The sequence below is a fragment of the Hevea brasiliensis genome, chromosome 2 (genome assembly GCF_030052815.1).
Source record: "Hevea brasiliensis isolate MT/VB/25A 57/8 chromosome 2, ASM3005281v1, whole genome shotgun sequence".
Lineage (NCBI taxonomy): Eukaryota > Viridiplantae > Streptophyta > Magnoliopsida > Malpighiales > Euphorbiaceae > Hevea > Hevea brasiliensis.
In genome coordinates, this window is record NC_079494.1 from 113,376,270 (window position 1) to 113,388,669 (window position 12,400).

Below are 12,400 nucleotides of genomic sequence, written 5' to 3' on the forward strand. Positions count from 1 at the left end.
TGATATTTTATTAATATTTTAATTTTTATATAAAATTAAAATAATAAACAATTTAATGTTAGTTTAAAAGGAAACTGAAACAAAATTAAAATTAAGTATTCTATTTTAACAAATTTATAAATAAAATAATTACCTAAATTAAAAAATAATTAGTGTAATTTAGTTGAAATTAATGGAGTTTGAGTTTCACATCTATGCATTTGGAGGATTATTTTTTGTTAATTAGTATTTAATTTATTGGATCTCTATTAAATAAAAAAGTAAAATACCGATAAATGATTTTTTCTCAAAGATAAAGCATATTATTAATGGGCTAAATAGAGCATTTCAAAGCAGTCTCATGGCCCAATTACGAATCTTGCGTGGGAGAAGGGCCCTATTTGAAAACCACGTAGTCCAGAAAAGCAAAACGCTCGTGACCAAGCGTTGAAACCCTAAAGTCGGATGGCTCTACCTTGTAGACGCCTACCCGATGCAGAGAAGGAACCCTAACACACAGAGCATCAATGGCCACGGATGACCTCAACGCCAGTAAATCACATGCAAGGAAACCCAATCCATCAAGAACAAGGTGATGCTCAAAATGGCCTTAGCCCAACCATTCATCATCCTAGACCATTTACGCGTTGAAGACAGGACCGAAACGCACAGGATCCACAGGCGGTGAGCCAGAGCTCTAGTCTTGGATTAAGAGAGAAATTCTCAATAACTAACCAAATAATGACCGTTCATCATTAAAAAGAAAATACAAATTTTATTTAGAACACATGCATTATATTTTGTTTACAAATTACTATAATATTATTATGAATCGATAATATTCAAAATCTTGAATTAAAGAGAACATAATTAACTTCAAAACACGAAATTGACCAACTTTGTCCTTTCCCTTCTTCATAATCAGATATAAGAGGACAAGACTTTACAAAGATTAAGCATGAATATGAGCACAACATTATGTAGAGCTTGCAGCAATAAGAGAGCTACAAGGATCTTGCTGTTTATTCTTAAATATTACCATTTGGAAATTGAAGCTTTTGTGCTCATAGTTGGAAGGCTTATTGGCTTGCTGCATTGCTCTCTTCTACTGCTAACAGCTATAGTTGTTTATTTATTCATTTTTTTAACCAAAGAAAAACTTCTGCTCGCAAATCAAACAGGTATAGCAACAGAAATGAACAATGAAGACTGAAGATGACTGAGTAATGATTATGCTCTTCTTACAGCCAATTTTTTGTAAAGTTCATCAATTTCCACCTGCACAACACCACATTTCTTGTGAGATCCTTACTAACATTTGTTAAGCAGAAACTGAAGTAAGATAACCCCCAGTGGTTCTATTACCTGATAATAGTTGAGCAATTTGTTTCTTTTCTTCTTCAGTGTTGCAGTCACTAAATCTCTCTCCATGTCAAAGGGGCGAGAATCCAAAATCACTCCTTTAACGTACTCAAAACCTCTCAGCTGGTTTTCACGCACAAGATTAAAAGAAAAGTGCTTACAGGGTTAGCAATTAGCAACTATGCACGTCGATGTCAGTTCAAAACTCTGAAGGGCCTACCTTGTTTCTCTCAGCGGTAGATTTTAGTTCTGCAAGGACATACTCCTTCAACTGGTCAAGTGAACAAAGTTCAGGAAATGAACCCGTGTGACCATTTACGTATGCCCACTGTTTAGCGTTTTCTTCATGGATTACAACTACTGCAATTAGCATCGACTTGAAGCTGTTTCCATACACCCATATCTAAAGAACACAAAGATCAACAGAAGTTCAATAATAGGATAATACAGAATGCATGATAAATCATTTAGATGCAATCACTAAGAATTGGAAGCTGGTAAGACGCTTACATCTTCAACAATTGGAGTGATCCCGTAAACATTTTCCAAGTACTCAATTGCTACATATTCTCCTTGGGAAAGCTTTATAAGATTTTTCCTCCTATCAATAATCTTCAAAACACCATTTGGAAGAATCTCCCCGATGTCCCCTGAAGATACAAAAGAGCCAAACATTTAGAACATAAGCACTGCAAAATTGATCTGTTTGACAGGAAAGGTACTTAACCCGTGTGAAACCACCCGTCTTTCATGGATTCTCTTGTCAATTCAGGATTCTTGTAGTACTCAGCAAACAAAGTCTTCCCTCTTACACATATCTCACCACGAGAAGGATTATCAAGTGGATTGTAGCCCATCTCTGGAACCTCCTCCAGGCGCAACTCCATGTACGTGTTTGGTGACCCAACAGCACCCAACATACACATTTCGTCTGGAAAGCTAATGGTGACTGGTCCACAGGTCTCCGTCAACCCTGGATAAACAACAATAAATAACAGTGTTGATAAGTCAATAAATATAAAAGCTGTGTGAGAATATGTTAAAAGATCTCTGCCTAAGGAACCTCAAATTCATAAGTGCCCATACTATCAAGAAGGATGGACAAGGCAATTTCAGAAAAAAAAAAAAGAAGCAAACTTTGATTATTATACATTTATCAGAAACATCTGACAATAAAGTTTCAAACAAGAATAGTGGGATATGCTAGTCTTCTGTGTTCATGAACAATAATATTAGCTAAGACCATCATTTCTTCCCATTTCTAACATAATCTACATTGTCTGCACATGTTTCTTCACATTGTTGTGCATTTAATTCTTTACCATAGCCTTGGAGCACGAAAGCACAAGCAGTAACCCGCAAGAATTCTTCCACTTCAACACTTAAGGGTGCACCTCCAGATACAATTAATCGAAGACGACCACCCAACTTAGCTTTGACCTAATAACAAGATTAGAATAAATTAAAAATGAGAAATCAATGGTAAAAAGAAACCAAAAATCAGTATAGTTGCAAGGCAAGGCAATAATGCTGGGATTGATAGCCCATATCATTGAAGCAATCATAAGGATTCTACAATGTTGACTTTGTTCTGCCAAGTGTGACCACAAAGGCAAGGCATAGCCTTGTTTATAGCAATGTCTCCCCTTTAATGGATGTTTAATTTAATCCCTCCCTCCTCTTTTTCAACTTTTCCTCTTTTTCTTCACTTTTTTTTTATTATAAAAAAGCCAAGAAAGAAATACAAGTAAAAAAATAAGATGAGCTATAACCTTCCTGAAGGCTAACAAATCTGCCAACAGTGAAGCGTACTTCTGTTTATAACCTTTATTCATCCAAGAAAGTTTGCTGTGAAAAACAACATAGGGGTACATCAGACTCGATTGTGCACAGTGCACCATACCTGCGTCTATAGTTTTGCATTTCTGTTTATTATAAATATAGAGCAAGACGTTTTACATTGTTTAAGAAAAATGACAGAATCAATAGAAGACCAGCTTACTATTTATATAGAACATCAAAAATTTTCCGCCTAACAGGATTCAGTTCATCTAATGCCTTCTTTATACCTGGTACATAGATGAGTCCATTCTTAATAAGAGACCATTCAAGATCAATTTGTGTACATAATGACAGATGGCCATACCTTCATGTATTTTTTCGAAGACCCGAGGTACACCAGCTAAAAATGTTGGCTTCAACTCCGTCAGGTCATCTCTCAATGCATTCAAATCCTTCAAGTTACAAACATAATTTAAGCAGTAAATTATCGCTAATTAAAGTTATTAAATATGGAAATTGCAAGTGAACCTTAGAGCTCTACTGTCACTGGAAATGTAATTATCTTCTTAACTTTATTCTAATTTTCACTCTCTAGTTTTTTTTTTCTTTTTTTTTTTAGTTAAGCCAGAAAATATGCTTTGTTCATTCCTTTTACCACATTCAACGTTCAAACAACTGATGTACCAGCAACATACCCCATGATAGTAGCCAACAGAAGCACCTTTCGACAAGAAGTATTCCTCAATCATGCGGTCAAGTATATGAGCAAGGGGCAGGAAAGATAGATACACATCATCAGGTGTCATCTATATGAAGCAACAAATGTGTTAAAAAAAAAAGAGACAAAAAGGATCAAATTTGACTATTACAAGGAGAAATTGAAATGGAAAACTGAAAATATTTTGATATTTTCTTGTAACCAAGATGTACCTGTTATAAAGATGACCAAGACAAAATTTTGTCAAAACTACAAAAAGTCACTTTTTTTGGCTCATGAGAAATGCATTGATGAATATCAGTCCTCATGAAATTAATTTCATTACATTCCAGCTAGAAAGCTTAAAATTAAGAAAGCCAGAGACTTGTTTTTGGCTCATTAGAAAATCTTCTTGAATGATGAATATTTGTGCTCATAGATTAATTTCATTATTAAGGGCCATGCAAGAGTCAAAATCCAAATCACATGATTTGCTGCTATGCTGTCAAGAAATGATAAATCATGTCATGCAAGAACAAGCAATAAGAGATCCCAATATATTTTCTCCCTTACCTTGTCTTCAAATTGATCCATAAATAGATCCATGCCTCTTACAAAAAGGGCTATTGTTTCATGTGTTAACACAACACCTTTGGGATCTCCACTGGTGCCACTTGTATACATTATTGTACAAATGTTAAAAGGCTGAGGCGGCACTATTTCTGACGGATTCTCTTTGCCCTGATGGATAACACTCATTCAGTTAACAATAATGAAGATTGGAAAAGCACTAAGTACTAATCATATCCTGTAATGTGAGAATTAATAGTTTTTGCAGTTCTTTAGTATGGTGCATCATGATGAATAATACTATATGTAAAGTGTAAATCACAACTTTTATTAGCATAAATACACTAGCATATTCAACATCATGATACTTGATACTCGTCAGCACAAAAAGAGAAAAACCAGTATACATTGATCTGCCTGAGGACTACTTTCAATAAGTTAACAGAAAATATCATTTTCATTTAGGTCATGTGTAGGAACTAACCAAGTGTTGAAACTCTTCCCAAGAGTATGGTTTTATCTGTATTTGGAGTGCCTTGTCCTTTTCTTCCTCTGTAAATGAAGTGAAGCAAACAATGGCTACAACCACAATGAAACTTAATTAGTAGGACTTCCAGCCACAATAAATCACTATTTGTTTATCCATTCTGACCTTTAAGCTGTGAAGCACATGGGCAATCTGGATTCAACAACTGCTCAATATATGTTGATTTAGAAATATTAGCTACTTTCATATGCGAGATTCTATGGAAAAGAACATACAATTAATTTTGACAGCAGGTAAATTTTCTTGAACTTACTTCTTTCACTTTTTTATCTTGGATAAAAACGAAATCAACCTCTGCATGTTCTATAATAAAATTAACTGCACCAGGACCTGCATCAGTGCATCCAAGACAACTCATTCAACTAAACTTTCTATAATTTTACGAACTGGTCCAAAAGGTGAATCACCAAAATAACCACTAGCAAGTGCTGAATTTGAGAATCAAATTAGGCAGGAGAAGATGGAAGGAGATTCTCAGTACACATCCTGGGAAAATTTACATTGAGGACACCATGTACAAAATTGAATCTATAATCCTTTTCAATCAAGGGATAATGAAGATTTAAATTTTAAAATTGGTAATATTTTAAAAGGAATGCCTACCAAGTGTATCATAGAGAGGCACGCAAACCAAGCTTTGGGAGCCGCAAGCCTACACAAAAGCAATAAAAAAAACAAAAAACAAAAAAATCATTTAAAAACAATTAAAGGAGAAAAAGAAAAAAAAAACTATAAAATTCTAAACCAACCTCCATGGCTACAAGCCATTGAGGACAGTTTGATCCATAAATTCCAACTCGGCAGCCCTAATAAAGAGGAATGAAATCAGAGAAAAGCAATAGATGTGATTGCCAATTGAAAGTCAGGCGTAGTGAGCAGTGAATGCACATATACACTTACAGGTTTAGCACCAGATGCTCGCAACGCTGAACCAACTTGCAAAACTTCTTCATACACTTCCTTGTAAGTTTTCCACACATAAGGCCCCACCTCAGAAAAAAAAATAAATGAAAGTCAGCATAATAGAAACTGCCAAAGCTGATAAATCCAGGATGCTAGTTTCAGCTAAATATTTACCTTCCCATCTACAAATTTACGCCAACCAAGCATTTTATTTCCAGGATACTTTTTGACAGACGTGCTGAACATCAAGACACTCTCGATATTATCAAAGATGACATATATATATATATACTGCTTTCCATGTATCAATTTCGTAATTTAAGAAAAAGAACGCAAATTCTGTTACCTGAAAAGATCCCACGCTGTATTCATATCAGGATCTGGTTGAGGAAAATCATTTCTGGATATTAAACTGCGATAAACAGGACCAACGGAAGGATTCCCATCTTTTCCTTCCTTTCCATCCTCGACCTGAGCTGCAAAAATCTTCATTTTCTATTGTTGGGAAACCTGCAACAAGCACATGGTCACTCAGACCCACATATACATGTACACAAGTCCATAGGCTAAATGACCATAGATAGTCGATGAAGCACTTAATGATTCAAGCTAGCGATCCATTACATCCAAGCCTAAAAAAAGTCATCAAGCACTTAATTTCCATAATTGATAAGTTAATTAGGGAAAGAGAAAAAAGAACAAAGGTAAATTAAATTTCAATAACTTAAAATAGAAGAAGAATGAGATTGACCTGAGAGCAGAAATCTGAAAATGAAAAGCAAAGCAAGGATAGTTATAATATATGCAGCTGCTAAAAGGAAACTAAAACAGGCAAAATAGAGCCCACAACATAGCAGCAAAAAGGAGTACAAAAACAACATCTACAAGAAAAATCATTTATTATTATCCGAAACAATCTTCCGACCAGTGAACTAATTAAACTCGTGAGTATAACTCATGAATCATTGAACCAGCAGCTCAAAGAAAAGATTAAAGCCCATTATTTGGAACCAACCAATCCACAAAATCAGCGGCTTAAAGCAACTACCTCACCAACCAAAACAAAATTTTCTCATGAAAAGCCAACTACCAAAACTCATTACTACACATGCATTTCACTTGTAATTAGAGAGACAGTAGGAGGTGGGAAGGGGATAACTTACAGGGATTGTTGTCATGCAATGGTGGTGGAAGTGAGGGAACTAATATTCTGATTATTGAATATATGAGAAACAATTAAAAACAGAAAGTTGAGAAGCTGGTGTTAAATGCGTTGGTTGAGCAGCTGAATATACTAATTTTTTTGCTATTTTCTCCCTCCAATTATATTTCTTTTATTTTTTTATTCAATTTAAATTCTGCTGTATTTCTTTCCCCAAAAATTATTTGTCCCTTTGAATAAATTTTTATAATGTATATTTGATCCACAGTTGCATTGAATGAATGCAGTAGAAAGTTGGAGCTTGGAATGCTATTGTTGTGTCATGCCCTTAGTTACTTTAAATTAAATAAAAAATAAATAAAATTTTCTATTAAAATAAAAAAAATGAGTTAATGAAATTTATTTTATTATGATAAAATAAAATAAAATAAAAAAGTGAGGCAATTGCCCCTCTTACTTCTGCCTAGGAAAAAAAAAAATAGGACCACTTTTACTTAAAAAAAAAATAATAAAATTGCCTCCTTATTAAAAAATGTTACCCCTTTCCTATTTTCACTTTCAATAAAAATTTAAATGATAAAATTAAAAAATGAGCAAAAATCATTTTGTTGAGAATCAATATGTATTGTGTGAATCATATCATTAACTCATTTATTTATTCTCTATATTTACATAATTTCTTTTTAATTTTTTTTATAAAATACATATAATTATAATTTTATAACCATAATTCGTAGAAATTTATATATTATTATAATAAATTTATAATAACAAATTTTATACTTTTAACAAGTAAAAATTTTTTATACTAAATCTAATATTTTTTTGCAGTGACCAATACAACAAACTTTAATTTAATATATGATTTAATTTTGATAGTTTATAAAGTAATATATAAAAATATTTTTCTTAAATAAAGTTTGAATACTTAAATATGCTCGATTTCAAAAAGGCAATATTTTATAGAGAATTAACAAAAATTTAAGAAAAAAATTGTCCTAGATTTAATTAATTATACCATATTAAATATTGTATTTAGTCATTTCATTCCGTAAAGAGTTATATATAAACAAAGTACTTTTGCCTCTCATTTATAAAAGAGCAATAAATGAGAGTATAAAATTTGCTACTTATATAATGTTAATTTATAAATTTAGCCTTCAAAACTTTTTTATTTTCTCATTTCCTTTTCTATTTCAACTTGATTAAAAAAATAGAGTTTAGAAAAAAAAATATTAAAGAATTTAAATTTCTATATTATTTTTTAGCTAATTATTATTTGAAAAAAATATTTTCTTTAAAAAACATAAAATATTGAAAAAAACCATTTTCTGTTAACTTATTTTCTCCTGTTCATCAAATACTATAGAAAATCTCTCCATCACCTTCTGCGTCTTCGCTGCATTATCATTTTTCGCATTATTCACACCAGAGTCTCCACTCGCAGCTGCTAACGACGACGACAACAGCAATTATACAAGTTTTAAATTTCACCAAGAAACTATCGAAAACGTGATTTACATAGTCCGTAAAAGCATATCATTTAATACATGATGGCCCATGTATGTATGCTTCCTCAGGATATAATTGTTGAAGTTGGTGTGTGCTTTATCTGCATTTTCCTGAAGGCAAATCTCTGGATTTCTTGATGGCCTTGCTTATGTTGTTTTCCTTCTCTGTGTTCTGTCTTTTGCTTTATTTATGGTTTTGCTTCGTCGGAGGGTTGTTTTGGGTTCTGTTGTTGGATGGGATGTGGCCTTGAGCTTGTCCTTCTTTCATTTCTTATTCCGTCTAATAAAATTTTTTAGCTTATTTAAACAAAAAAGAACATCATCAATGGTGAATATTGCATCCAATCAATTTCAACCAATATCTAACTCAAAATGACATATAACCCTAAAATTAAGGCCTTTACTAAATGCTTGTCAAAAATTCACATCATGTTCTGTTTTCACAAAACATTCAATAGTTTGTGTGGTATCCCACCTTGGATGGGAGACATTTGAACTAAATATCTAAGTACGAAAATTCTTATAGCTGAATCAATATGATTAGATCTGAAGTTAATTTCTAAATCAACTTGTAAGATCAAGCATTTGAATTCTGAAGTTATCATTATTGTGAAGATTTTACCTGAATATTACTCTAGACTTTGCTTGAAAAATTATTAAAAAAAAAAAACCTTTAAGTACTCATGATGTTGGAGTCATTTCCATGACTGTGAGTTCTTAAACTCAAATTTCAAGATTAAAAGTATGATTGAACACAATTACTAGACAATAATTTAAATTAAGTAATTTAGATAAATGGCGTTGGGATGTTACATTTTGCAATGTGCTGTAAACCAATCCCAAATTTATCAATTCCGCTCCAGCTAATTTTCAAATTACAAGATTATACATTAACAGTTGACACTTTTTTTTAAAATTAATTGATTGAATAAGAATTCAAACTAAACTTTATGTTCTTAAAAATGATTTTAATATTATTAAATTAAAATTTATTGATAAATTAGTGGAGAGCTATATATTAATATTCTCACGTAGCAGGTGAAAGGATTTTTCAAAAAAGGATTGGTAAAAGCTGGTGTTGATATCATATATACTGTAAATGAAACAATTAACAAACCAGTGGAATCAGAGCATAATACATGATGCAGCTCTTTATCTATATCAGAAAATGATGTTGGAAATTTGTAAACTAACCTCCAACTCCCAAAGAACATGATAATTAACACTATATATATATAGCATTCACATGGACCACAGACTATCCATAATAAATTTGGAGACAGCAATTGGGAGGAGGACAGTGACACACTGACATACGATGAACAAACTTACATGGAGACCCAGCAGGAAATATTAAAACTCGGATTAATGACCCGTTCAACCTGCTGGCTAGCACCATTTGATATCATAATATGGATGGGTGTATACACCCTTACTGCATGCAGGAAGTTCCCTTATAATATTTATTACTTGTTCTCTTATATATTGACCGATTCAATTTAAGAAACGCAACAGAAAAAGAGGCATACCCACTAGGTGGAAAATTGTGAGCCTACCACTTTAATGGAAGATTTTCCTTCAAAGTTGATGGCAACAACATGCAACTGCCATCCTTCTCATTTATTAATCTCATAATAATTGAGGTCTTGTGATTGTTTAATAATTTTAATTCTAATCCAACAGTAGCATTCCCAATGGTTATTTAATGTCAAATGTCATCAAAGCCAACCCGTTAGCTGCAAAATTAGCAGAAATAGTAGCAAATGCACAATTGGAGAATTCATGCAACTAAGTCAAAGCTTTAATACATACTAACCCTAGCTGACCAGTTCTTTCGTTTTTGGCAGTAAAAGAAAAGGGAAAGAGTTAAAGTTGCTCGTTGTTTGGCTATTTCTATTTCGGGTTCTATTGCTTTCTGGTTTTATTTGCCCTAGTGATGGCTAAGCGTGACAAGGGGTCACTTCACTTTCGTTGAATAAATGTATACAGAATACCTAGTTCTTGTGTTTGTATTTGTGGGGCTAAATATCGCAAGAAGTTAGGTAGCCGGATTTATGACAGTCAACCCTAACTTCACTGGTACAGGAAATTTATATATTTCTTCTTTTTTTGAACTGCAAGTTGCAAATTGCATGACATGACCCATGGGCATCAGAATTACAGATCGACCTTACCTGTCAGGAAGGTCAATAATCCAATTACAATGAAGTTGATTTGCCATACTGATGCAGTAGGCAGCACCATTAAGGTGCCTCTTAACAAAGGAAAATTCCATCCTATTGAAGCTGGGAAGTTGAGCTTTGACATTCTGGACCATAGCACGAATCTCCCCAAGTGATCTCTTACTATCACTGCTATGGAAGAAAGAGTAGCACCCTCTTCCCAAGCTACATCACAGCAATGAATACTGATAGAATACCGATAGAACAAAAAATATAAAACTCACTAGGCCAAGCCCACTCCAAAATATATCCAACCCAAACGGAAAATAGGACCACCCAGAGATTTCTGGAGCAAAGATTGAAAAGAATCCTCTTCATGATGTATTTACAGTGGCATTTTATCGAGCAGTTGTTCCGCGTGTTGGATTTGAAAGGATTGCACATACCCAGATAATATTTTTAATCGACGACATAACGTTTTAGGATGCAGGATTTTGCTTCCATTTGCTAAGTTGTTTTGAGATCGGTTGTTGAGTGAAACAGATTAAATATACAGTAACTCAACTTAGGAGTATAATAATAAAGTATTTAAATCTTAATTTGTAACATAAAATTTTTAATTTAAGTAATATAAAATTTTTGTGATATTTTTATATAAAATAATTTTTAATTGAATTTTTACATAATTAAGTTTAAAATAAAATTACTTTTAAATGATAAAAAAATAGATTCTTTAATATGAGAATTGAATAAAATGAAATTAATTAAATTAAATTTTTGTAAAATTTTAAATTTCAAACAAGGAGAAACTAATTGATGAAAAATTGTTTGAAAGTAATATATAAGAATATAAGGTAGAGTATAAGATTATAAAAACATACGGAGATATATTTTAATATTAAAATTAATCATATTTATTTTTTAACATATATGATTTTTCAAATAAAAAATTTTAAAAAAATTTTAAAAAAATAATAAAATCTTTTTTTAAAAAATTCCATATCATTATTAAGCTTTTCTAACAGCTTTACCTCCACAACCCAAAAAAATTAATTTTTTGTGGTTTTTTTTTCAAAACTAATATATACTTTTAATTTTTTTATTTTTTATCAATAGATGATGCAATTTTATTGATATGGAATATTGAGTACAATGCCCATGGCCGATTACAAGAAGCCATCTTAGCAACTCACCCAAATGCCAAAAAATCAACTAGAAAGGCCAAAGCCCACTCAATCTTACCACAGGCAAGAAATGGCTATTCAACCCAAATAAAACCATCATCTAGCTCTGAGTTGTGCCAAAACTCTCAGCGCCGCCACCATCACTAGGCCAACCATTCAGCTTCAAAGCAAAAAGCAGCCACCTAAGTTATTTGTTGTGTCCCAAGAGCCTCTAGAAAGATAAATCAGAGTCGAAACAACATAAATGCTCCAACAAATATAGGACAACAATTTCTTTGGCATCCCAATTATGCCTTCTAGACTATCCCTTTAGCCTACACCCCATGAGCAACTACCACAAAGCATCACCGAAGCTGTAAACCTGCAAGACCAAGGATAGAACCAAAGCAAACCATCACAAAGAAACATAACTCATCACTCATGAAAACCCTCTCTCTGCAAACCTCAGACTTGTAAACATAACACGTAAAAAGGAGTTTATTATAAAGGATCGCTGGCTGTAGTCACTTGAAAAAGTGACTGTTTAATAAACTTCTCCTTA

The 12,400-nt window shown here is 32.6% G+C and overlaps 1 protein-coding gene across 4 annotated transcripts; it reads right to left on the reverse strand.

The window, feature by feature from the left end:
• Positions 1-868: 868 nt before the first annotated feature.
• On the reverse strand, positions 869-7,201 carry LOC110638544 (long chain acyl-CoA synthetase 1). 4 transcript variants are annotated; one of them, XM_021789136.2, is made up of 21 exons: positions 7,004-7,201; positions 6,592-6,605; positions 6,187-6,350; positions 6,015-6,078; positions 5,838-5,927; positions 5,687-5,743; positions 5,541-5,589; positions 5,191-5,267; positions 5,043-5,082; positions 4,875-4,969; positions 4,394-4,561; positions 3,819-3,929; positions 3,488-3,575; positions 3,344-3,410; positions 3,114-3,189; positions 2,664-2,781; positions 2,069-2,314; positions 1,852-1,991; positions 1,562-1,744; positions 1,345-1,464; positions 869-1,257 (listed from the first exon to the last, which is right to left on the reverse strand). In XM_021789136.2, exons 3-21 carry the CDS (start codon positions 6,330-6,332, stop codon positions 1,210-1,212), a joined length of 1,983 nt encoding a protein of 660 aa, XP_021644828.2. In that variant the 5' UTR covers positions 6,333-6,350; positions 6,592-6,605; positions 7,004-7,201; the 3' UTR covers positions 869-1,209. The 4 variants fall into 4 exon arrangements, with proteins under 4 accessions (XP_021644828.2, XP_021644827.2, XP_057995640.1 ...); XM_021789135.2 differs by lacking the exon at positions 6,592-6,605; XM_058139657.1 differs by lacking the exons at positions 6,592-6,605; positions 7,004-7,201 and adding an exon at positions 6,889-6,907.
• Between the last annotated feature and the right edge of the window lie 5,199 nt (positions 7,202-12,400).

Coding starts and splice junctions, on each gene's coding strand:
- LOC110638544 (XM_021789135.2), bottom strand. CDS start 6,332: ATGAAGATTTTTGCAGCTCAGGTCGAGGATGGAAAGGAAGGAAAAGAT. Junction 5,590..5,686: donor AATGGCTTGTAGCCATGGAG/GTTGGTTTAGAA, acceptor GCTTTTGTGTAG/GCTTGCGGCTCCCAAAGCTT. Junction 5,083..5,190: donor AAGATAAAAAAGTGAAAGAA/GTAAGTTCAAGA, acceptor TATATTGAGCAG/TTGTTGAATCCAGATTGCCC.